The 21,828-nt window shown below is 47.0% G+C and overlaps 1 protein-coding gene and 1 long non-coding RNA gene across 4 annotated transcripts in view; one reads left to right on the top strand and one right to left on the bottom strand.

The window, feature by feature from the left end:
- Window positions 1-598: 598 nt before the first annotated feature.
- On the bottom strand, window positions 599-10,162 carry LOC123584440. 2 transcript variants are annotated; one of them, XR_006705430.1, is made up of 3 exons: window positions 8,460-10,153; window positions 6,975-7,106; window positions 599-762 (listed from the first exon to the last, which is right to left on the bottom strand). It is a non-coding gene; the product is annotated as an uncharacterized LOC123584440 (long non-coding RNA). The 2 variants fall into 2 exon arrangements; XR_006705431.1 differs by lacking the exon at window positions 599-762 and having other exon boundaries at window positions 6,481-7,106; window positions 8,460-10,162.
- A 69-nt stretch (window positions 10,163-10,231) lies between these two features.
- Window positions 10,232-21,828, top strand: part of CRTC3 (CREB regulated transcription coactivator 3) — a 109,733-nt gene continuing 98,136 nt past the window's right edge. For both annotated transcript variants that reach the window (XR_006705429.1, XM_045452272.1), the window contains exons 1-2: window positions 10,232-10,541; window positions 21,402-21,500. Coding sequence is in view for 1 of the 2 variants with exons in the window: in XM_045452272.1 (XP_045308228.1) it covers window positions 10,410-10,541; window positions 21,402-21,500 (231 nt within the window). In the remaining variant the exon portion in view is untranslated. The remainder of the gene's footprint in view (window positions 10,542-21,401; window positions 21,501-21,828) is intronic.

Here is a 21,828-nt window from a genome sequence, read left to right on the forward strand (position 1 = left end):
GCCCTAAGAATTATTTTATTGCAAATTTTTTTCTTTCTTTCTTTCTTTTTTTTAATAATGTTTGTTCATTTTTGAGAGAGGGAGAGATAGAGGCATGAGCAGGAGAGGGGCAGAGAGAGAGGGAGTCGCAGAATCCAAAGCAGGCTCCAGGCTCTGAGCTGTCCACACAGAGCCTGATGTGGGGCTCGAACTCACGGACCATGAGATCATGACCTGAGCCAAAGTCGGACGCTCAATTGACTGAGCCACCCAGATGCCCCTATTGCAACTTAAAAAAAAAAAAAAGTTTATTTATTTATTTTGAGAGAGAGATCACGCATGAGCAGGGGAGGGGGCAAAGAGAGGGAGAGAGAGAATCCCAAGCAGGCTCTGCGCTGACAGTGCAGAGCCTGATGTGGGGCTCAAACCCATTAACCATGAGATCACCACCTGAGCTGAAACCAAGAGTCAGATGCCTCACCGAGTGAGCCACCCAGGTGCCCCTGCAACTTTTTTATAAATCTGAAATTATGTAAAATATAAAAAGTTTTAAAGAAATGAGGATCTTTACGTGCATCCGGAATGATTTTGGCTGCAAGAAAGGAAAGCTGACGTCTAGTGATTTCAACAAATTTATTTCACATAAATCCAGAGGAAAACTAGGTGCTGGTTAAGCTATCCAACAATGGCAAAGTTGTTTTTTGTCTTTCTGAATGCTGAATTTGTTCTTATGCTTTCTCTTTCCATGGTTGCAAGACGGCTCCAGAGCTCCAGGCATCACCTCTGTGTTCAACGTTTATTTATTTTTGGGACAGAGAGAGACAGAGCATGAACGGGGGAGGGGCAGAGAGAGAGGGAGACACAGAATCGGAAACAGGCTCCAGGCTCTGAGCCATCAGCCCAGAGCCTGACGCGGGGCTCGATCTGTGTTCAAATATATAGAAAAAGGGGTTAGCCGTGGCTAAATGTGTTCCTAGTATCCGAAAACCCGAAGTTTACCTGTAAGCTTTCCACAAGGTTTGCCCTTACGTCTCAATAACCAAACTGGACATGTTGCTGACCCCCCAGATGAGGGAGGCTGGGAAGGGGGATCTGCCACTCTGGTCTCTGCAATAGAAGATTGGAGGGAATGTTTGCCAAACTAAGAAGTTAAATGCTTTCAATTTGCAAACTACAGACCATATTAATTCTTAGACCCATCCTATGATTCCATTCTTAACGGCAGCATTTCTTAAGGTTTGACCCCCAAACCACGTGTAACAGAATCATTTGTTACAAAGGCAGAATCCTGGGCTACAGTCCAGTCTCTAAAAGTCATAATCTCTGGGGATGGGATATAGGAATATAAATTTTAAACAGACACCTGGGTTCCAACAAAGTCATAGACAAAGGCAAATGGAAAATAGTAACATACCTAGAAATACTGGGTAAAACATAACAAAATCTGTAATGCATACTTGAACTCACAAGAAAAGAAAATTCTCAAGTGACTAAAATAGTAAGCATGTGGTTATCTCTTCCAGCAATCTAGGAGTTTCGAGTTTTAAAAAAAATCCACACTTTATTCAGATTTCCCCAGTTTTTTCCTATTATCCTTTTTCTGATCCAGGACTTCACATGACATTTAGTTATCACATCACCTTAGGATCTTCTTGGCTGTGAAAATGGGAGTTTGGGTTTTTAATGCCCAGAGAGTCCCAAGCCAGGACCCTCAGGTCCTCAGGTATGTTGGGAGAAGCAATCTTCCTGAGCATTCTCGGACATTCTGGTTGGTCATGCCACAAATGCAAACCTCTGATCCTTCTTTACTGGGCATTTCTCAGGGATGTGTTTGCAGCAAGCAACTCTGAGAGATCAAGTAATGCCTTGTTCCGGCACAAAGAACAGGCTCGTTCTGTTGTAACAGAACCCACTGTATGTGAATCACCCCAGTGGGACTTGATGGGTAAGGAGAATTGACACAAAAATGATGCTCATGCTGCTTGCTGTGTGGTGTCTCTCACCCAGGAATCTCATGCCTGCTGCCAGAATCCATGAAACAGTAACAGATTACTGCATTAGCTTGTAAGCAGGGTAAAATTTCAGCCCAAAAGAGTGAAATCTATCCACTGGCAAAGTTAACAAAGAAGTTTGGCTATTTATGGCTGGGCTCCAGGGGAAAACAATCCCTTAAGAAACCAAAAACTTGGACCTATATGGGCTTAGGGTCTGCATTTGTAGTATCCATGTAATGAAATCCCCATGTCTAGTAACTGATTCTCCTATAGCTCATGGAACAAAGCAAAACTACATTTCAGTCATATCCCCACTCCCCAGGATTCCCACAGGAAAAAAATAAAGCCCCCTAAAGATGAAAGCATAGCTAAAAACTTTAGGAAACAATTCATCATAAGCAAGAGCGAGTGGATACAACAAATAGAATCAGAGGTCCCCACACTTGTGCTAATAGAACTACATGCTGAAAGAGAATATAAAACTAGTATAAAGGCATGAAAGAAGTAATAAAAAATAAGAAAAGAACAGACTCTAAATAAAGATCAGCCAGATTTGAAAAGATTAGATGGGAAAACATAGTTCTTAAGATAAAACTCAATAGACAGGTTAAGCAGCAGGTTAGACAGAGCTGAAGAGAGGAGTTAATAAAGTGGAAGATAGGTCTAAGGAAATTACCCAGAATGTAGCACAGAAATAGAGTGGGAAAATATGAAAGGGAGGTAAAAAAATATGAAAAATAGAATGAGAAAGTTTGATATACATCTAACTGAACTTCGAGAGGGAAAGAATAGAGAATATAGAGAAGAAGCAGTGTTTGAAGAGATTTTTAGAAAAATTTCTAGAACATTTGAAAGGTGTGTAGCAGAGTCTTCCAGTTGTTCTTCAGTATATGTTCTCCCCTCATCTAATGCTATGGTCCTTGGAGTGAGGTCCCAGAGCAGGCAGCATCAGCATCACCTGATAGCTTGTTAGAAATGCACATTCTCAGCCCTAGCCAAGATCTACTGAATCATACATTCAAAAGTGGGGCTCAGGAATCTGTGTTCTAATAAGCTCTTCAGTGATTCTGATGAATGCTAGTTTGAGATCCACTGTTCCATTATAATAGATTCCTGATTTTTAGCTGGGCAAATGGCTTTCTTGTATTTAGGTGTGGCCATGTAAGTTCTGTTCAATGGGATGGATATAAAAAGAAGTTAATGTAGCAGCCTCTGAGAACCTGCCTCAAGAGACACAGTGCATATGCCCTTTTCCCCATTCTCACGTTCCTCTATCTTGTTCTTAGAATGTTGGTGCCACCATCTTGCACCATGAAGTTGGCAAAGCAATAAGATAAATACCTTGACTTCCTTCCTTCCTTTCATTTTCTTTCTTTCTTCCTTCCTTTTCTTTTCTTTTTTCTTTTCTCTTCAAGTGAGCTCCATGCCCAATGTGGGGCTTGAACTTGCAACCTCAAGATCAAGGGTCACATGCTCTACTGGCTGGGTCAGGCCAGTGCCCTAATAATACCTTGAGTTCTACATGGGAGAGAAATAATCTTTCATTCTGTTTAAAGTCACTTTTTGGGAGATTTTCTCTTAGAGCAAAATCTAATCCTTATACAGGTCTTCAGACCGAAATATATTGAGTTCTAAACAAGATAAATAAAATCCACAACTCAGCATCTTGTAACAAAACTATAAAGTAACCAAGACAAAGAGAAAGATTATCTACAAAGGAACAGAAATGAAGCTAACAGCACCAGCCCTGGCACCAAAAGAAGCCAGAAGACTTTTTTTAAAGTCTTCAAAGTTCTGAACCTTCAAATAACTGATACCATAAATCCTGAGCAATTCTCTTACAAACTTTATCAAACATGAAAAGGTATGAGAATAACTTAGACCAGGTTTAGCAATCTACAGTCACTGGGCCAAATCTGATCCACTCTCTGTTTTTATAAATGAAGTTTCATTGGAATCCTGCCCTGTGAATTTATTTATGCGTTGTTTATGGCTGCTTTCCTGCTTCAATGGCAAAGGTGAATAGTTCCAAGGAGATAAGACCCTATGGTCTGCAAAACTTACAATACTTACTGTCTGGCCCTCTGCAACGAGAAGTTTGCTGATGCCTGACTTAGACAAAGGAGACATCTTAATGACTGTGAATGCCCAGTGTTTTCCTTCTGTTCTTCATAGGGAGATGTCCAGGGGGGTGGTGGCTGTGGTCAGCAGGCCTGAGGAGCTTCAAAATAAAGCTCCCAGGTTTGTAATTCCACTTCTGCTGGAGCAGCCACGTGAGCATTCGGAAACAACTTGGCTTACGGCAGCACACGCCGTCTAGGTCCTGATTCTGGGTCCAGGTTCAGGTCTTGAAATTACTTTTTTTTAGGTTTATTTATTTATTTTGAGACAGAGACAGAGAGCATGAGCAGAGGAGGGACAGAGAGAAAGACACAGGATCTGAAGCAGGCCCCAGGCTCTGAGCGGTCAGCACAGAGCCCAATGAGGGGGCTCGAACTCATGAACCACAAGATCATGACCTGAGCTGAAGTCAGATGCCTAACTGACTGAGCCAGCCAGGCACCTTTAGGTCTTGAAATTCTTGGGGTGTCCAACTTATGCCCCCTCTCCTTGCCTGTGCCTTAGCTTTGCACTTTTGTCCAGGTAGGGGCTTTCTGCTGGAAGACCTGGCCATGGCCCATCACACATAGATCAGTTGTGAGTGACAAAGGGGAACAAAGACAGCTGAAACCAAATGCCTGAGAGTCATGGTTTACATCAAAGAATCTCAGAGAGTGGACCAGAGGCACTAGAGGAGGGGAGGGACAGGGCTGAAAACACAAATATTGCTTGAAAGCGTGTGCAAGGAGTAATTAGACACCCAGATCCCCTCCCTGATTGCTCAAAGCTAAGTGACGACTTCTTTCCTCCGTGACTGTGGACAGGAGGTTATACTTCTAGGGAAACTGAGCCAAAGAGATTCTAAACTTTGGGTAAGGCAAAGAAAAAGCTGGGAGTGAGGTGCCATCTGAAAATGGGTAAAGAGCAAGCCACATCAAATGGTGAGACACTTAGGTCTTTTTTCCCACTTGGCGCTCAGAATGCAGCAGCTAGGCTTATTGTCCTGGAGGGTAGACTGGAAGATTCCTCAGGTGGGAGAAACTGAGTGTGTAAGACAAAACAGAACAAGACAAAACCGATCCTAGGGATACTGTTATCTGGGGGACAAGCAATGAAAACTCTTGAGTTTCTCTCAATACCCTACAGCGAGTTCACAAGTCAAGAAGCCCGGCACATGCACACAGAGCTTACAGTCAGTTGTTTAAAACTAAATGGCATTCGTTCTTTTTTATTTTTTCCTGATGTTAATAGAAATACATACTTCTTTTTAAAAATGCATATCATTTAGGGGCACCTGGGTGGCTCAGTCGGTTGAGCGTCCGACTTCGGCTCAGGTCACGATCTCATGGTTTGTGAGTTTGAGCCCTGCGGCAGGCTCTGTGCTGACAGCTCAGAGCCTGGAGACTGCTTTGGATTCTGTGTCTCCCTCTCTCTTTGTCCCTCCCCCGTTCATGCTCTGTGTCTCTCAAAAATAAAAATAACCATTAAAAAATATTTAAAAATGCATATCATTTAGAAATGTGTAGAACAGGGGTGTCTGGGTGGCTCAGTCAGTTAAGCATCTGACTCTTGATTTTGACTCAGGTCATGATCTCATGGTTCATGAGTTCAAGCCCCAAATCGGGCTGTGTGCTGACAGCACGGGGCCTGCTTGGGATTCTCTCGCTCCTGTCTCTGCCCCTCCCTGCTTTCTCTCTCTCTCAAAAATAAACAAACAAACAAAAAAAAAAAAAAGAAAGAAATGTGTAAATCAGAAGATAATTTTCCCAGTAGTCTCTACATCCCCAAAGGCAACCATTGTTAACCATATGTTGATATGTTTAGACGAATTTTTTTTCATTTAAATATAACTGGTCCTGGTTTGATTCCTGTGACAAAGGCCAAAATAACAAGGCTTTAAACAAAATTGATTGTTATCTTTCAGTCACATAATGCTCTAGAAGCAGTCCAGAGCTAATAATTGTGGTTCCACAGTGCTGGGGTCCCAGGTCCCTTTGCTACCATTGTTCTGTCATTCTCAACACATAGTTTTTATCTAATGGTCTAAGATAGCTCCTCCCAATGTAGTTACTGCAACCATATTCCAGCCAGTGAGAAGTGGAAAGAGTCCACTCTCCTTTTGTCAAGGAACTGCTAGGGAAAGTTGCCTGTATTACTTCTGCTCACCCTCTATTGGGTGAAGCATAATCACATGACCACACCTATTTGCTAGGGCCACCCTATTGGGTGGAACATAATCACATGACCACACCTATTTGCAGGGGAGAGTGGGAAATGTAGTCTTTAACTGGCTTTAGTTGGGTGAAGCTGTGCCCAGCTAAAGGTCAGGGTTTCTTTTAATAAAGGAAGCAGGGGAGACTGAGTATTGGGAGATAACTAGCAGTCTCTGCTACAGAATACTTAAAAATACATATTTTAAAACATTTTTATTTCCAGAAACAAGGAATTATACATATTTAGCATCTCTGTGTAAATTATGAATTTAGAGTAAAGGATCACCAGAGATTTGGGGAAAGCCTCTCGATGGAGATCAAAGTGAACAAACTAAAAAACTGACCTCCGACAAGACAGAGGCAGACAATGTAAGGAGTAGAAGAAAATGTAAAAGCAGAAACAACCTGTAATTAATAGCACGTCTATGAAATGCGTACAGGATGCTGTTAGAAAAGAAACATTCGGAAACCAGGAAAAAGCGCTTAGAAATTAAAAAGATAATCACAGAAATAAAAGTTGAATAGAAGGGTCAGAGGATAAAGTTGAGAAACCGTATCAGGAGACAGAACAACAACAACGAGATGAAAAGAAATAGAAAATAGAAGAAAATTGGAAGAGCATTGTAGAAGATCTGTTAGCTGACTGATAGATATTCCAGAAAGAGAGAGCAAAGTAAGTGAAAATTACCAAACAATAAGACGGGTTTTCAGAACTGAAGGGTGAGGTGTCCGGTTTCTGCACACGTATCGCCGCCCTGCACAGCGGACAACGAAAGCTCCACACCAAGGCACATCATCATAAAACATCAGCACACTAAGCCTGCAGAGAATGGGGAGGGAGACAAAACAAAAATAAACAAACAATACCGGCCCTCAAAAACCAGGTCAGCCACAAAGAAAACAGAAGGTGAGTGGCCTTCTCAAAAGCAACCTGAGAAGCGAGAAAACAGTGAAGCAATACATTCAGAGATCTAAGTGAACAAGACTTCCCGCGAACCAGACTATTCTTAGCCAGACTGTCAATCAAATAGGAGAGTAAAATGAACACACACTCGGTTGCAAGGATTTTATCTTTTCTGTACTCTTTTTCTCCCCCCCCCTCAAGAAACTATGGGAGAATGTTCTCCACTAAAATGAAGGAGGATGTGAAGCAGACCACGACCCGGGGTGTAGGAAGCAGGTCAGAGGACGGGGGATGACAGGATGGAGGTGAGGACAGGGCCAGCACGACAGCACTCAGTAGGCCCGTAGAGCAAGCAGTCCGGGCGGAACAAGAGATCAAAGTACTCCGGGAGAGAAGTTCCCCCCCAGCTGACCATTCACACACACAGTGATGTCTTCCACTGCTCTGTTGGAGAGTTTGAGAAAGAGTTTGCAATGGGTTGATAGAAATGTAAGCAAATAAAAAGCAGAGGCCGTGGGGCGCCTGGGTGGCGCAGTCGGTTGGGCGTCCGACGTCAGCCAGGTCACGATCTCGCGGTCCGTGAGTTCGAGCCCCGCGTCAGGCTCTGGGCTGATGGCTCAGAGCCTGGAGCCTGTTTCCGATTCTGTGTCTCCCTCTCTCTCTGCCCCTCCCCCGTTCATGCTCTGTCTCTCTCTGTCCCAATAAATAAATAAATAAATAAATAAATAAATAAATAAATAAACGTTGGAAAAAAAAAAAAAAAAAGCAGAGGCCGTGATTACCCCCCCCCAACTGTATAAAAATGGAACTATAGTACACTATGTAAGCACTTAGTGACTTACCAAAAATGATCATATAACCACATTGAAAGAATGGGAGCAGGGAAGATCATATTTTTGTTGAGGATACAAAATAGCCAGGGCATCCTTTTCCATAACAGAAAATAAATACTTAATATCTAAAACTGAAAACAAAAATCACAAAACAGCAGGACAAATTTATTTCCAGTGGGAATTGGGAATTGCTTCTTTTTAAAAATTATGGGCCTTGTTAAACTATTGCTAAACAACTCACGTGTATTTATTTGATTAAGGGATTAACAATGATCAGGCTAACCATAATAAGGATAGAAATGGAATAGGATATCTTCCAAATCAGATAGGAGAAATATGGAAATAAAAACCAGTCATTCAGGGCAATAAAAGGGAGCTATGGTGGACAACTGCCTTGGTGAATCGGTGGATGAACATTGTGGAATTATTTCAATACCCATTCCGACGTCCAACTGTGCCTTGCTGTATTTCGAAAGCTGGGATTCTGGATGCCATTTTGGCTCTTCCAATCAGATTTTCTCTCTGATTTGGTTTGTAAGGCGAAAGTGAAGCAGGGTCTGGGTGTGTGCTGTTTCTGTTTGTGAGGACAGCCGGGGAGGTGTCTGATTTCTCTTCAGTGGAGTCTTATCATCACAATAGCTGTACAGGTTCAGAAGCTGGCAGCTGTAGGGACAGCTTTCCAATTCAGTAAGTAGCTTCCAGATTTCAGAAGGGGCAGTGGCTCTTCTGGTGGCCTGGTTCTGCTCTCAGAGTCTCAAAGTGGCTCCCAAAGTCACTCCTGAATGTCCAACCTAGAATCTTCACCCTCCAGAGAAATCCTTAAGCCATTTTATACCCTAGAGTAAATCCTTTTGTACTTAAAGTTTCCAGAATGAATTCTGTTCTCTGAAACTGAACCCAGACAACATTAACAGGAAAGCAGAAAGTAAGAAGAAAAAGTATGGTAAACAACACAAAATAAAACAGAAGAATTCAGTTATAATTAAAATTAATCCAATCATAACAAAACAAGCTAAACTCTAGCTAGCAGAGATAAAGTCTCATACTAAAAATTCTAAGCAATCCAGCTATATGCTCTGAGACATGTGAAAAACAATGAAATACTACTACACAGCAGTTAAATCATAAACGAATCTCAAAAACATAATAGGAAACGACAAAGGTTGCAAAAGACTATTCAGCATGATGTCATTTTTGTAAAACTAAAAAACAGAAGTTGGTACTCAGTGCAGTTGGCAGATTCATGTATCATACGTAATAAAACTATAAAAACATGAGTAGAACGATACGCACAACAGCGACTAGGGAGGAAAGAGAAAGAATAAGGGTGGGGCTTTAGTTAGGTCTAAATTTATCTTTCTTTAATAAATACCAAGCAAGTGGAGCAGAGTGTTTTAGGTTTAATCTCGAGTGGGGGCCGTGGGTGTCGTCAATACTATTTTCTGTACTCGTCCGCGTGTCTCCAGTGTTGCCTAATTTACAAAACACAGCCCCACTCAGCGCTGCCCATATTCTGCAGGGCGACGTCGCGGGAGAGCAGCTGCTGGACGGCAGAAGAGCGGGGACAGCGGGGAGGCCGGCACCTGGCTGGGGGCGGGGAGACTCGGAGGGAACCTGGAAGAGGGGCGCGGAGTTTGCACGCGGGCGGGGACGGCGGCACCAGGGTGCGCACGTCGCCAGGTGGTTTTACAAACTGAGGTGCGGAGTTGGTGGCTGTCCCTGCGCGCGCTCCGGGGGGACCGCGAGCGGAGCCCACCGAGGGCGGGCGTAGGCCCCGCGGCGCCGGAGCCGCTGGAGGGAACGCTCGGGCTTCGGGCGCCCAGTCGTCTCTCCCCACCCCCCTCGGGAGGGGGGGCGGCGGCGGGCAGGAGGGAGGCAAAGCGGCGGAACCGGGGTGGGGGTGGGGGGGCAAAGGGTGCTGGAAGCCGGTTCCCAAATCGTTATCCCCGAGGCCAGGATGCCCCCCTCCCCCCCATCCCCCGCGCTGCAGCCCGCCAGTCGCGCCGCTGCTCGTACGCGTCGGCGCGGGTGTGCTTTGCAGACGGGGTTCGCTCCGGGGCGCCGCGGGCCCGGGCCCGGCCGGGAGCGCCGGCTGCAGCCCTCGGGCGGCGGGGCGGCGGGGCGGCGGGGCGGCGGGGCGGCGGGGCGGCGGGGCGGCGGGGCGGCGGGCGGGCCGCGGCGAGGGCGGGGCCGGCCGCGCGGGGGCGGACCTCGGCGCGCTCCCGGCCGCTCGCTGGCTGTGGGGCCGCGGCGGCTCCTCTGCCGGGTCGCGCCGGAGGACGGGCCTTCGGGCGGCGGCTCGGGCGGCCTGCGGACGGACGCGCGGGCCGAGGCGCAGGCCCCGCGCCCGCCGTCTCCCCCTCCCGCCGGGCCCCGGGCCCGCGCCATGGCCGCCTCGCCGGGCTCCGGCAGCGCCAACCCGCGGAAGTTCAGTGAGAAGATCGCGCTGCACACGCAGCGGCAGGCCGAGGAGACGCGGGCCTTCGAGCAGCTCATGACCGACCTCACCCTGTCGCGGGTGAGGGCCCCGGGGCCCCGGGGGCGCGGGCGGCGGCGGCGGGGCCGCGCGGGGGAGCGGGGCCGGCGCGGCCGCGGCCTCGGCGCTTCCCCCGCCCGCCGGCCCCTGGCGCGGCCCCGCGGAGGCGGGAGGGCGGCGGCGCGAGGGCGGCCTCAGGGGGAGGGCGACCGGAGCCCCGGGAGGAAATCACCAACGGCTCGGAGGCGGGCGGCGCGGCTTCGCGGGGCTCCGCACATCCTCCGCCAGCCAGCGCCTGTGGCCGGCGGGGCGGGGAGGGCCGCGGGGCCCAGGGAGGGGTGGGGGAGCCGCGGGGGTGGGCCTCGGGGAGGAGGGGGGGGCGCATCGCGTGCGAGGGAGGCTTCCCTCTCCGCTCCGCGGAGGTGCCTTCTCGGTCCGCTGTACTGCGCTCGGCCCGGCTGTGTTAGGAGGACTGGCAAGGTGCACGGCGTCGCTGGTGACGGAGGAGGGTCCAGGAGGAATGAGTAAGGCGCGAGCCGGGACAAACACCCGGAGGTTGGGAAACTGCGGAGTGAGGCAGTGGAGGATGGAGAGCCAAGAGGAGTGTCCGCGCAGGGCCGCGGGGAGGAGGGTCCGCGGGAGCCGGCCAGGCCTTGAGGCCCCCGAAGCTGACCTTGAAGGACCATCGCGAGCACGGCGGAGGATCTGCAGATGCGGGGCGGGCTGGGGGCCGAGCGGCTGCGCTGCGGGTCCCCTGCTCACTTCAGCTGCAGACACGTTGTTTTTTTGGCCAGTACGGTGTTTGGGAAAACTTCTTGAATCTGTTGCCAGAAGTTTTTAATTGGACATTTTCATATCAAATCAATCTTTCTTTTCTTTTTCTTCCTTTCTCTCTCTTTTTCTTTCTCTCCCTTCCTTTTTCTTTCTCTCTTTCACTCTTTTTCTTTTTTCTCTTCCTTTCTCTTTTTTTTCTCTTTTCCTTTCTTTTTCTTTTCCTTTCTCTTTCTTTTTTTCTTCCTTTTTTCCTTTGTTTCTCTTCCTTCCTTTCTCTCTCTTTTTCTCTTTCTTTTTCTTCCTTTCTCTTTTCCTTCCTTCCTTCCTTCCTTCCTTCCTTCCTTCCGTCCTTCCTTCCTTCCTTCCTTCCTTCCTTCTTCCCTCCCTCCCTCCCCAGTCTCTCCCCTCTTTTTCTTCTTTCCATTTCTGTGTATATTTCTATTTCTTAAAAAAAAATTTTTTTTAACATTTATTCATTTTTGAGAGTGAGAGAGACAGAGCTTGAGTAGGGGAGGGGCAGAGAGAGAGGGAGACACAGAATCTGAAGCAGGCTCCAGGCTCTGAGCTGTCAGCACAGAGCCCAACACGGGGCTTGAGCTCATGGGGCTCGAACTCATGGACCGTGAGATCACGACCTGAGCTGAAATTGGGCACTTAACCAACTGAGCCACTCAGGTGCCCCTCTGTGTCTGTCTGTGTCTATGTCAGTTTAAAATTAAGAGACCTGGTAGCAGTTATCCTGAATTCCCATATGGCATCTATCGGCTGGAGCTGGGTGGTGGTTGCCCCTCAACTGGGGCACGAATTCTCGAGTTGGTCAGGTTCACACCACACCCTGTCATGAGCTCCCACACCAAAGCTGGGTGTCATTTGCCACTTACCATATTTTTTTTTTTTTTTTTTACGTTTATTTATTTTTGGGACAGAGAGAGACAGAGCATGAACGGGGGAGGGGCAGAGAGAGAGGGAGACACAGAATCGGAAACAGGCTCCAGGCTCCGAGCCATCAGCCCAGAGCCCGACGTGGGGCTCGAACTCACGGACCGCGAGATCGTGACCTGGCTGAAGTCGGACGCTTAACCGACTGCGCCACCCAGGCGCCCCATCCACTTACCATATTTTTGATGGTGTTTTCTTTTAGTGAGGCGAAAGGGAAATGAAATATTTCTTACACTTACATTTTTATGCTAAGAAAAATATACAAAGAGAGAAAGAAGGCCGAGAGTTTCAATGATTTTTTTTCTCATGCCCTGGCCAGCTGCCCTCGTTTATTATCTGCCTGGTTTCCACAGGCGTATACACGGGTGACCTTGGTTAGACTCAGGAGTGAGCATCATGAGCTCAGAGCCTGTAGAGAATGGTTGGGTGAAAGCGGAGGTTTACTGCTGGGATGTGTGTGTTATGTGTTGTTTAGATACATAAAGTGTGTGCACAAATACATGCACTCTGCATGTCTGTAGAGCTGGAGTTGGTCCAGTCTCTCACCCAGTTCATGAATCCTCTTTAAAGCACTCCTGATAGGGGTGCCTGGCTGGCTCAGTTGGAGCCTGTGACTCTTGAACTCAAGGTTGTTAGTTCCGGCCTCACATTGGGTGTAAAGATTACGTTAAAAAAATAAAAATAATAAAAATAAAGGATTCCTGATAGATGAAGCCATGAGTACTGTATAGACTCTTTTTTTAATGTATTTACTTACATATTCATGTATTTATGTATTTATTTACATATTTACAAGTTTATGTATTTATTTTGAGAGAGAATGTGCGTGCACGAGCAGGGGAGAGGCAGAGACAGAGACAGAGAGAGAGAGGAGAGAGAGAGAGAGAATATCCCAAGCAGGCTCCTTGCTGTCATCCCAGACCAGACTGTGAGATCATGACCTGAGCTGAAACCAGGAGTCGGATAGTCAACCAACTGAGCCACCAAGGCATCCCTGTATAGACTTTTTAAGGTAAATTTTTTTTCACAGACCCTCCGTGTTCATTTAAATGAGTTTGGTTATGTTACTTAAAAATAATTCAAACATAAACTTGTACATAAAGTCCTTTGATTATAGTTGTGGTTCAATCATAACTAAAAGATGTGCACGGAACAAATTCACTCAGCGTTAAAAATGCAATAAATTCGAATTAACATCATTAATTTGATACGATAAATGCTAATTTGCCAAACTCAGTTGAAGCTCTCAGTATGAATATGATGCTAACCCCTAATAATTCAGACTTTCTTGGGTTAAACGAGGCTGGTCAGGTGTGCTCCATGGGATACCTCAGTTCACCCACTACTTTCCTCTGTTCTGATCACTACAAAATTACGATGTCACTTTTCCCTTTACCTGGGACAGTACATCATGTACATGTTAGTTCCTCCTGTGTTCTTTCTCTGCTATCAGTTTTCACATAAAGTAATGCTACTTGGGCTCACCGTGTTTATTTTTTTTTGTATATGTTAAAAAAAAATTTTATGAGTAATCTCTATGCCAACCTGGGGCTTGAACTCACAACCCTGAGATCAAGAGTTGCCTGCTGTACAGACTGAGCCAGCCAGCCGTCCCAGGTCCAATGTGTTTATAACACAAAGGCAAATGATAACACTGGATTTGCTGGGGGATATTTGCTTATTTAAAAATTTTAAGGATTATTTTCATAATGAAATTCACAAAACTGAACCCTTCTCATAGGGAACTCTTAGATTCCCGAAGTATATGTCTATAAACCTTCAAGGGTCCAAAGAGCCCAGGTGGAGAAGAATCCATCTAGTTCATTATCGGTCACTGGATGACAGATGTACTGACTTTCCCATGGCATGGCATTTCCCATTTTTCCATCAGCCCATGGCAGAATGGATAATCGATGTAGGTACTCTTTGCTCTCTGAGCCTGGGCTGCTCTTCAAGGCATTCTCTACACAATCAGAGCCAGTCCTTCAGAGTTGGAGTTAAGTCTTATTTGCCTAGTCGGCGGGATAGACTAGATTATGGAGTATTTTTCCCTCTAGTTGTAGGGGCTCGGCCTTACTAGGAAGCAATGGGAATATTTGGAGAAGAGAATGCTGTGGGAGGGTTGCTTTAGTGGCAGCCCTTGGGATGGTAGGAAGGATTCACACGTGGATCCTGGTATGCCTGGAAAGAGACCGTTCCTTTTGTCATTCATTTGTCAGTACTGGAGTACCCGCCGTGGTTGATGGGGTGGGGGTGGAGGCTAAGACTCGGCGCCTTGCTTCAAAGGTCTTATTAATTTATTCATCAGATGCTTATCGTATCCCTGGTGTGTGCCAGAGATTAGGATGGACACAGGGCATATCATGGCCAGCAAGCAAAACACAGTCTCCTCATGGATTTTAGGGTTTAATGGAGAAGATATTCCTGTGACAAGTCAGGACACGTTTTGATGAATATTGCAGAAAGGGAAGCAGATGTAGCTGTGGGAATGGATGGTAGGGAGTCCTCACCTCTTCTAGTGGCCTAAAGGATTAGTGGGGTTGGGGTAGCCATTTGAGGGTATGTGCTTGTGTGTTGAGGGAGAGAGAATGTTTCAGGTGTAGGGAACAGAGGCCCAGCCAGGGGACAAAGATGGTGATCTGAGCTGAGGCATTCACAGGGATCAGATTGTAGAGACAGGACCTGGGACTTGATCCTAAGGACAATGGCGAGTCAAGGAAGGGGTTGACGTAGGGGCGATTTGCGATGCCTCTAGCTCCAGGATCGTGGATAGAACAGAGGAGAAGGTGGCAGAGAAAGCATTTGGAGGTCATGATAGTCCAGGAGATGTGATGATGGCCTTGACACTAGGGGGGAGCAAGAGGAAGGCAGAGAGGTGAACAAATCGATACTTTACAGGAGCTAGAAATGACCAGATTTGGCAAATGGACGATCCCCAGCTTTCAGACCTGAGCCATTTCCGGGTATCCTCTAGAAAGGGGGGCAGCCCTGGTGGGAGCAGACGCTTCACTGTCAGGAGATGGTGAGCGTGAGGTGCCTATGAAGCACGTAAGTAGAGATGGCCCCGCAGGCCGTTGTTTACATGGTCCTGAAGCCACATGAGGATCTCCGAATAAGGGGGGGGGAAGTCTGGACCAGTGACAGAAGTATGGGGACCTTTGGTGTGTAATCGTAGGAGTAGATTCAGCCGCCTGGGAAGAATTTCAAGAACACGTCTTGCAAATTGGTGAACTAAACTCTAATTTGACCCTTGTAAGGGTAGAAAGGTGTACGTGTGCCCAAATGGGTCTTTATTTTATTTTTATTTTTTTTTATTTTTGAGACAGAGAGAGACAGAGCATGAACGGGGTGGGGGGGGGGGGGGAAGAGAGAGAGGGAGACACAGAATCTGAAACGGGCTCCAGGCTCTGAGCTGTCAGCACAGAGCCCGACGTAGGGCTCGAACCCACGGAACATGAGATCATGACCTGAGCTGAAGTCGGACACTTAACTGACTGAGCCACCCAGGCGCCACATCTTTTTTTTTTTTTAAGTTTATTTATTTATTTTGAGAGGGCGAGAGTGCGTGCACAAATGGGGGAGGGGCAGAGAGCAAGGGAGAGAGAGAGAATCCCAAGCAGGCTGTGCCCCACGGTCAGTGCTGAGCCCAATGTGGGGCTCGAACTCAGGAACCGTGAGATCGTGACCTGAGCCAAAGTCGGATGCTTAGCCGACCAAGCCACCCGGGTGCCCCCAAGTGTGTTTTTAAAAAAAAAAATAATCAGGAGCAACAGTGAATATTGGGATTTGACATCAAAGTCAGGATGCTGGCTTCTTTTGAAAAATGAAATCATCTAATGACACTCCCCCTATGTTTCTGCCTGGAGCCCCGCCTGCAGTGGCTTCCCCCAGCAGAAGGGGCATGTGATGTACGTGCTCCTCAGTTTGCACCATCCGCACTGCTCCCTGCGGTGCCCCTCACAGTGACCCCTGCTGCTTCACGTCTCTTCCGCGCTTGGCACCTGTAGGCATTTGGGGTTGTGAGGCCTGCTGTGGAGGGAGACGTGGACAGGCCCAGAGAAGCCCAAGGAGCTTAAAGGGAAGGTGGGGGAGGGGAGCCAGCAAAGAAGACAGAAGAGCAGCCAGAGGGGGAAAAGCGAGAATGTCAACCAGCTGAGCCCGGTGCTGCTGCCTCGGTCTGACATGATGAAGGACGCGTCGTTTGGTCCGGTCAAGTGGGGCGGTCGCTGGTAATCCTGGCGAGAGGCCCTGCATTCACGGGGTGCTGGTTGGAAAGGAGGCTGGGAGGCACTGAGGACCAAACGGAAAGAGAGAGGACTGCAGACTTTTTCCAGAAGGTTGACTTTGAAGGACAACTTGTAGTTTTGACACACCGCAGGGTAAACACAGCCCATCAGCCTGGAGTGCTCGTTTAGTTTGAATGTTGGGGGAGAATCATCTTTGTGTTGAAAGCAAACAAATATTGGAAATGTTCTGTAAGCAGTGAGGCCTCTAAGGCGGAGTGAAGGCTAGACATACTGGATTGGGGCTAAATATTGAGCGCTGTCTGTTTGCCAGGTACTGACTGTGCTGACTCCTTTACATTCGTTATCTCGGATGGTTTTCACAAAGACCCTATGGGGTGCGTATCCAGAATATCCTTTATTTTACAGATGAGCAAGCAGGCTCGAGAGGTGCGGTTGCACGGCTGGTTAGTGGCAGGGCTGGGATTTGGATGTGGCTGCTCCGCTGAGTGTGTCCTCGACTGCTTTCGTCCCCCATCCGGAGATCTAATTGGCACACTGGCAGCCTGTGTCGAAAACACTTTCCCCATTGAATTGCCATGATCCTTTTGTCAAAAATCAACTGGGAAAAAAAAAAATGCAACTGGCCAGATACCGTGTGGGTCTGTTTTCGGACTGCCTCTTCTGTGTCGTTGACCCGCACATCTCTCTTCTTGTTAGTAACACTCCGCCTGGGTGACTGCGGCTTTGTAGTAAGTCTTGAAGTGAGGTAACTTCAGTCTTCCAACTTTGCTCTTAAAAAATTTTTTTTTAATGTTCATTTATTTTTGAGAGAGAGAGAGACAGAGCGTGAGTGAAGGAGGGGCAGAGAGACACGTGCACACACACAGAATCCAAAGCAGGATCGGGGCTCTGAGCCATCAGCGCAGAGCCCGACATGGGGCTCAAACCCATGAACTGTGAGATCGTGACCTGAGCGGAAATAGGATGCTTAACTGACGGAGCCACCCGGGCGCCCCTACTTTGCTCTTTTGAAAAATTGCTTTGGGGTGCCTGGGTGGCTCCGTCGGTTAAGCGTTCGACTTCGCCTCAAGTCGTGATCTCGTATTTCATGAGTTCGAGCCCCGCATCGGGCTCTGTGCTGACAGCTCAGAGCCTAGAGCCTGCTTTGCGCCCCTCCCATGCTCATGCTCTGTCTCTCTCTGTCTCAGAAATAAACATTAAAAAAAAATTTTTTTTAAATCACTTTGACTACCGTAGGTTGGTCATTTGCACATCCATAAGTTTTAGGATTCTTTTGTCAGTTTCTATAAAAAGGCCTGCTGGGCTTGTGTTTGGGATCGATTGTTGGGAGACTTGGATCTCATTTCATGTAGACATTGAAGGGCGGTCCACCCAAGTGTGTGACTATAGGCTAAGGGTCGCTGACTTAAGTTACAGGGTGAGGCATGTAGGGAAAAGGAGTGGAGGAGCCAGGAATGAGGTAAGTGGTAGCCGATCTCGGGCCACAGTCGAGGAATGGTAGGGTGCCATGAGGTCTTGGGCAAACAAGATAACCCAAGCCCTGTGCGGGGGGGAGCAGCCACTTCTCAGCTGCATGCGTTGTGGCCACGCAAGAACGTACACTCAGCGTTGTTTGATCTTCCAATCAAGAGAAGTTGGGAATCCAGATTTTTATACAGTCTTCCAATGGGAAAATGAAAGTTTAAAGCATCGAGTGGGTCAGTATCCTGTGGGTCAGCCAGAACTCCCTAGGCTAAACGTGGCCTCTGGCCTGCCAGTCTGTGACCTCTGCCTTAGGCTACTCATTCTTTGGTGCTCACTTTCGTTATCAGTAAGCATTATGGTGTTGAAGACCGTCTTGAAGGTTCTTTCTAGGTCACTGACTCTATATTTCAAAAGAGGAAAATAGCCAAGTTACTCAAGGGTTTAGGAGGTAGTTGAGAACGTCAACAATGATAATACTTCGAGAGGTTGTCCGCGGCTTTACGTTTTCTATCCCCTTGTCACGTCTCTTCTCTCTCTTAATCCTCACATTGTCTCTGTGAAGTAGACAGCAGAATAATTTACCCAGCCAAGTGGGGGCTTCGGGTCACACAGGTCTTTCAACTCCAAACCCGGTACTCTTTTTACTGTGGCGCAGCAGTCTCTGAAGACCCTAGAGTAGGCACTTGGGGATGGAGCCCACCCATAGGAGGCTGTGAGAGGGCCTTCAGCTCAGTGGAAGGCACGTCTCCAGCTAGATTCAGAACTTAGCCTGTTGCAGTGCTAAGGCTTTCGCGTAAGAGCGAAAGCCTTTGTGAGAACTCTCTGGAGGCAAGAACTTTGGCACGTGTTCATCTTAGTAGGACAGTGCCTGGTATGGTGACACACACAGTGAAAAGTTTTTGTGTAAGCGAATAAGTGGATGGATTGATGGAGGAAGGAATCAAAGGCTTTAGATCAAGGGGTCCAAGAGTTTTGTCTAGAGAATATCAAGGAGAGAGAGTCACGTGCTTCTGATGAGAGTTTCGAGAACGTTAAGATCAAAAGCAGAGACTTTATTCTTGTAACTCAGCTGATGGATGGAAAAGGCTCGCTATGTCCTTCCTCCTCCTCATATTTGGCTCTCAGATCTGGGTTTTGATGAAAAGATTACAACTGCTTCCCAGTGCAGTATGTTTGAGAAAGCAGATACTGTGGGTTTTAGGAAGTTAAGGCCACCAAGGGGTTTTGTATGCCTTTAAAACTTCCAACCAGATACAGGCTTTTATCTCTTGGGGATGCATATTGAAATATGGAACGATACGACGTCTGGATTCCTTTCCGTGAGGGGCGGCACGGGTAGTGGAGCTGGCAAAGATAAATCAAGACCGGACATAAGATAATCGTGGAAGCTGGATAGATGGGGTTTCATTGTACCCATCTCTATTTTGTATATATTTGAAATTTTTTATAATAAATATGAAAACCAAACAAAATCAGAGAGCTGAATAGGGCCAGTGATGCTTTTTTTTTTTTTTTTAAATCTTATTTTCAGAGAGAGAGAAAAGAGAGTGAGCGAGCAGGGGAGGGGTGGAGACAGAGGGAGACAGAGAATCCCAAGTAGGCTCCACACGGTCAGCTCAGAGCCTGACGTGGGGCTCGAACTCATGAAACTGTGAGATCGTGACCTGAGCCAAAATCAAGAACCAGACTCTTACCTGACTGAGCCATCCCGGCGACCCCCCAGTGGTGCTTTTGATCCATCAAACTTCACTTTTCTCTGAGCTTGTAAATAGTATGATCATCGAGAGAAATGAACAATGGAAGGGACCACAGCACCTAGAAAAATGTGGATTTTGAGATAGCTATAGCTTGGCCTCTTCTAGCTGTGTGCCCTCAGGCAAATGGTGAACTTTCCTAAGTCTGGGTCTCCAGGTCTATAAGAGCAGGATAATACGAGCTTGGTGGTTGTGGGGAGGGTTAGGGATGAAAGGAGCAGAGCACCTGAGGACAGCATCTGGCTCATCACAGGGGCTCTTATCTGGCAGTTTTCATTATTATCAAAGGGCCTAATAATGAAAGGGTGAAAAACCTGCTTGGGGGTTCCCACCTACTGTTTCTTCCCTATGTGAATTCTACGTGCCGAGGGCTCTACAACCACAAAGGTCGTTTATTATTTTAGAAACAGAACCTTAAAGACCAAATGGGACCACCTTGGGGTTTCTAAGAACTGTAACCAGTTCACTGCCTTTGGATATGAAGCAAGGAAGAGCTCGCAGAAGGAAGTGAAAACAATGGGGTGCCATTTGATAGCTGTCGAATTTGCCTTCATCTTTGCCCCAGTTAATGACGATCTTCAGTGTTAGTGAGTTTTGTTTGTGATAAACTGTTTCCTCACATATACATGGGTATACCCCTTGGGAAATCATTGTGGCATTATGTATTGAGAGCCAGCTAAAGGCCCATACCCAGAGACTTAGTACTCACTCTTTGGCACGTGTTCTAAAGAAATGATGCAGAAGAAGAAATTCTGTATGGCCGTTCAAAAAGATTAATATCACAGAAAAGGGGCGCCTGGGTGGCTCAGTCGGTTGAGCATCTGACTTCGGCTCAGGTCATGGTCTCACGGTTCGTGAGTTCGAGCCCCGCGTCGGGCTCTGTGCTAACAAACACCTCGGAGCCTGGAGCCTGCTTCGGATTCTGTGTCTCCCTCTCTCTCTGTCCCTCCCCTGCTCATGCTCTGTCTCTCAAAAATAAATAAATGTTAAAAAAAATTTTTTTTAAATATCACAGAAAAGAGTTAAGATGTAGGCATGAAAGATTGTGGCTATGATTACCGCTGTGCAGCTATTATACATGTAGATGGAGACAAGAGCACGTAGAAGGGAAAACAGCTAATGTGTTAGAGTCACCGAGTGTGGCTTAGATTTCCTTTAAGAAATTCCTTTATTGCCGTTAAAGATTGTGCCTGCACACCTACACACGTACTCAAAGGCCTTGCAAAGACCTCACTGTCACTGTGCATGGGGCATTTGGCACGTGGGTAAATTCTTCCCCCAAAATAGGCTAATCAAAAATCGGAAAGTGGGGTACCTGGGTGGTTCAGTCGGTTAAGCGTCCAACTTCAGCTCAGGTCATGATCTCACAGTTTGTGGGTTCGAGCTCCGCATTGAGCTCTTCTGCTGTCAGCACAGATCCTCTCTCTCTCTCTCTCTCTCTCTCTCTGTGTGTGTGTGTGTGTGTGCTCCTCTCTGGCTCGCTCTCTCTCAGAAATAAATAAACATTAAAAAAAAATTTTTTTTAGTGGAATTTACTGGAATGCTATTTAAAAAGAATCCGAAAGCACTGGAAACCTGAAGGTTTCAGGTAGGAAAAGGTAGAAGAGGAATCGAAACCAAGACTTTCACTCTTGAACCATTTTACTACAAAACACCGCACATCGATGCTCCTCTCAGATCTTTGCTGTCCTGTCTCACCCGTCTTGAAATCTCTTTGTTTCCAGGTCCAATTTCAGAAGCTTCAGCAGCTCCGCCTTACGCAGTGCCACGGAGGATCCTTACCAAATGTGAGCCAGCTGCGGAGCAGCGTGCCAGAGTTCCAGGTACCTCCAGATGCTTCCTTTCTTCAGGCTGAAGCGAGTTTAAAAAAAAAAAAAAAAGATAGATAGAGGTTGTCCTTACAAAGATGAGATCTTGAAGGATGAGTTCAGTGTTCTTCTGGGAAGTCGACCATTCTTTTTCCTAGTTCCTGCAGCATGAGATAGTGTTATCTCACAGGCCAGCGGTCTAAGGCTGCCCTGTCCGGTAGAGGCATGCTGTGAGCCACATGCGTAATTCAAACCTTTCTAGGAGCCACAGTAAAGAAAAAGAAACAGGTGTCATTAATTTCAATATTGTTTAAATGACTTCGTTATTTAACCAGTACATCAG

This window comes from Leopardus geoffroyi, chromosome B3 (assembly GCF_018350155.1).
Source record: "Leopardus geoffroyi isolate Oge1 chromosome B3, O.geoffroyi_Oge1_pat1.0, whole genome shotgun sequence".
Classification (NCBI taxonomy): Eukaryota; Metazoa; Chordata; class Mammalia; order Carnivora; family Felidae; genus Leopardus; species Leopardus geoffroyi.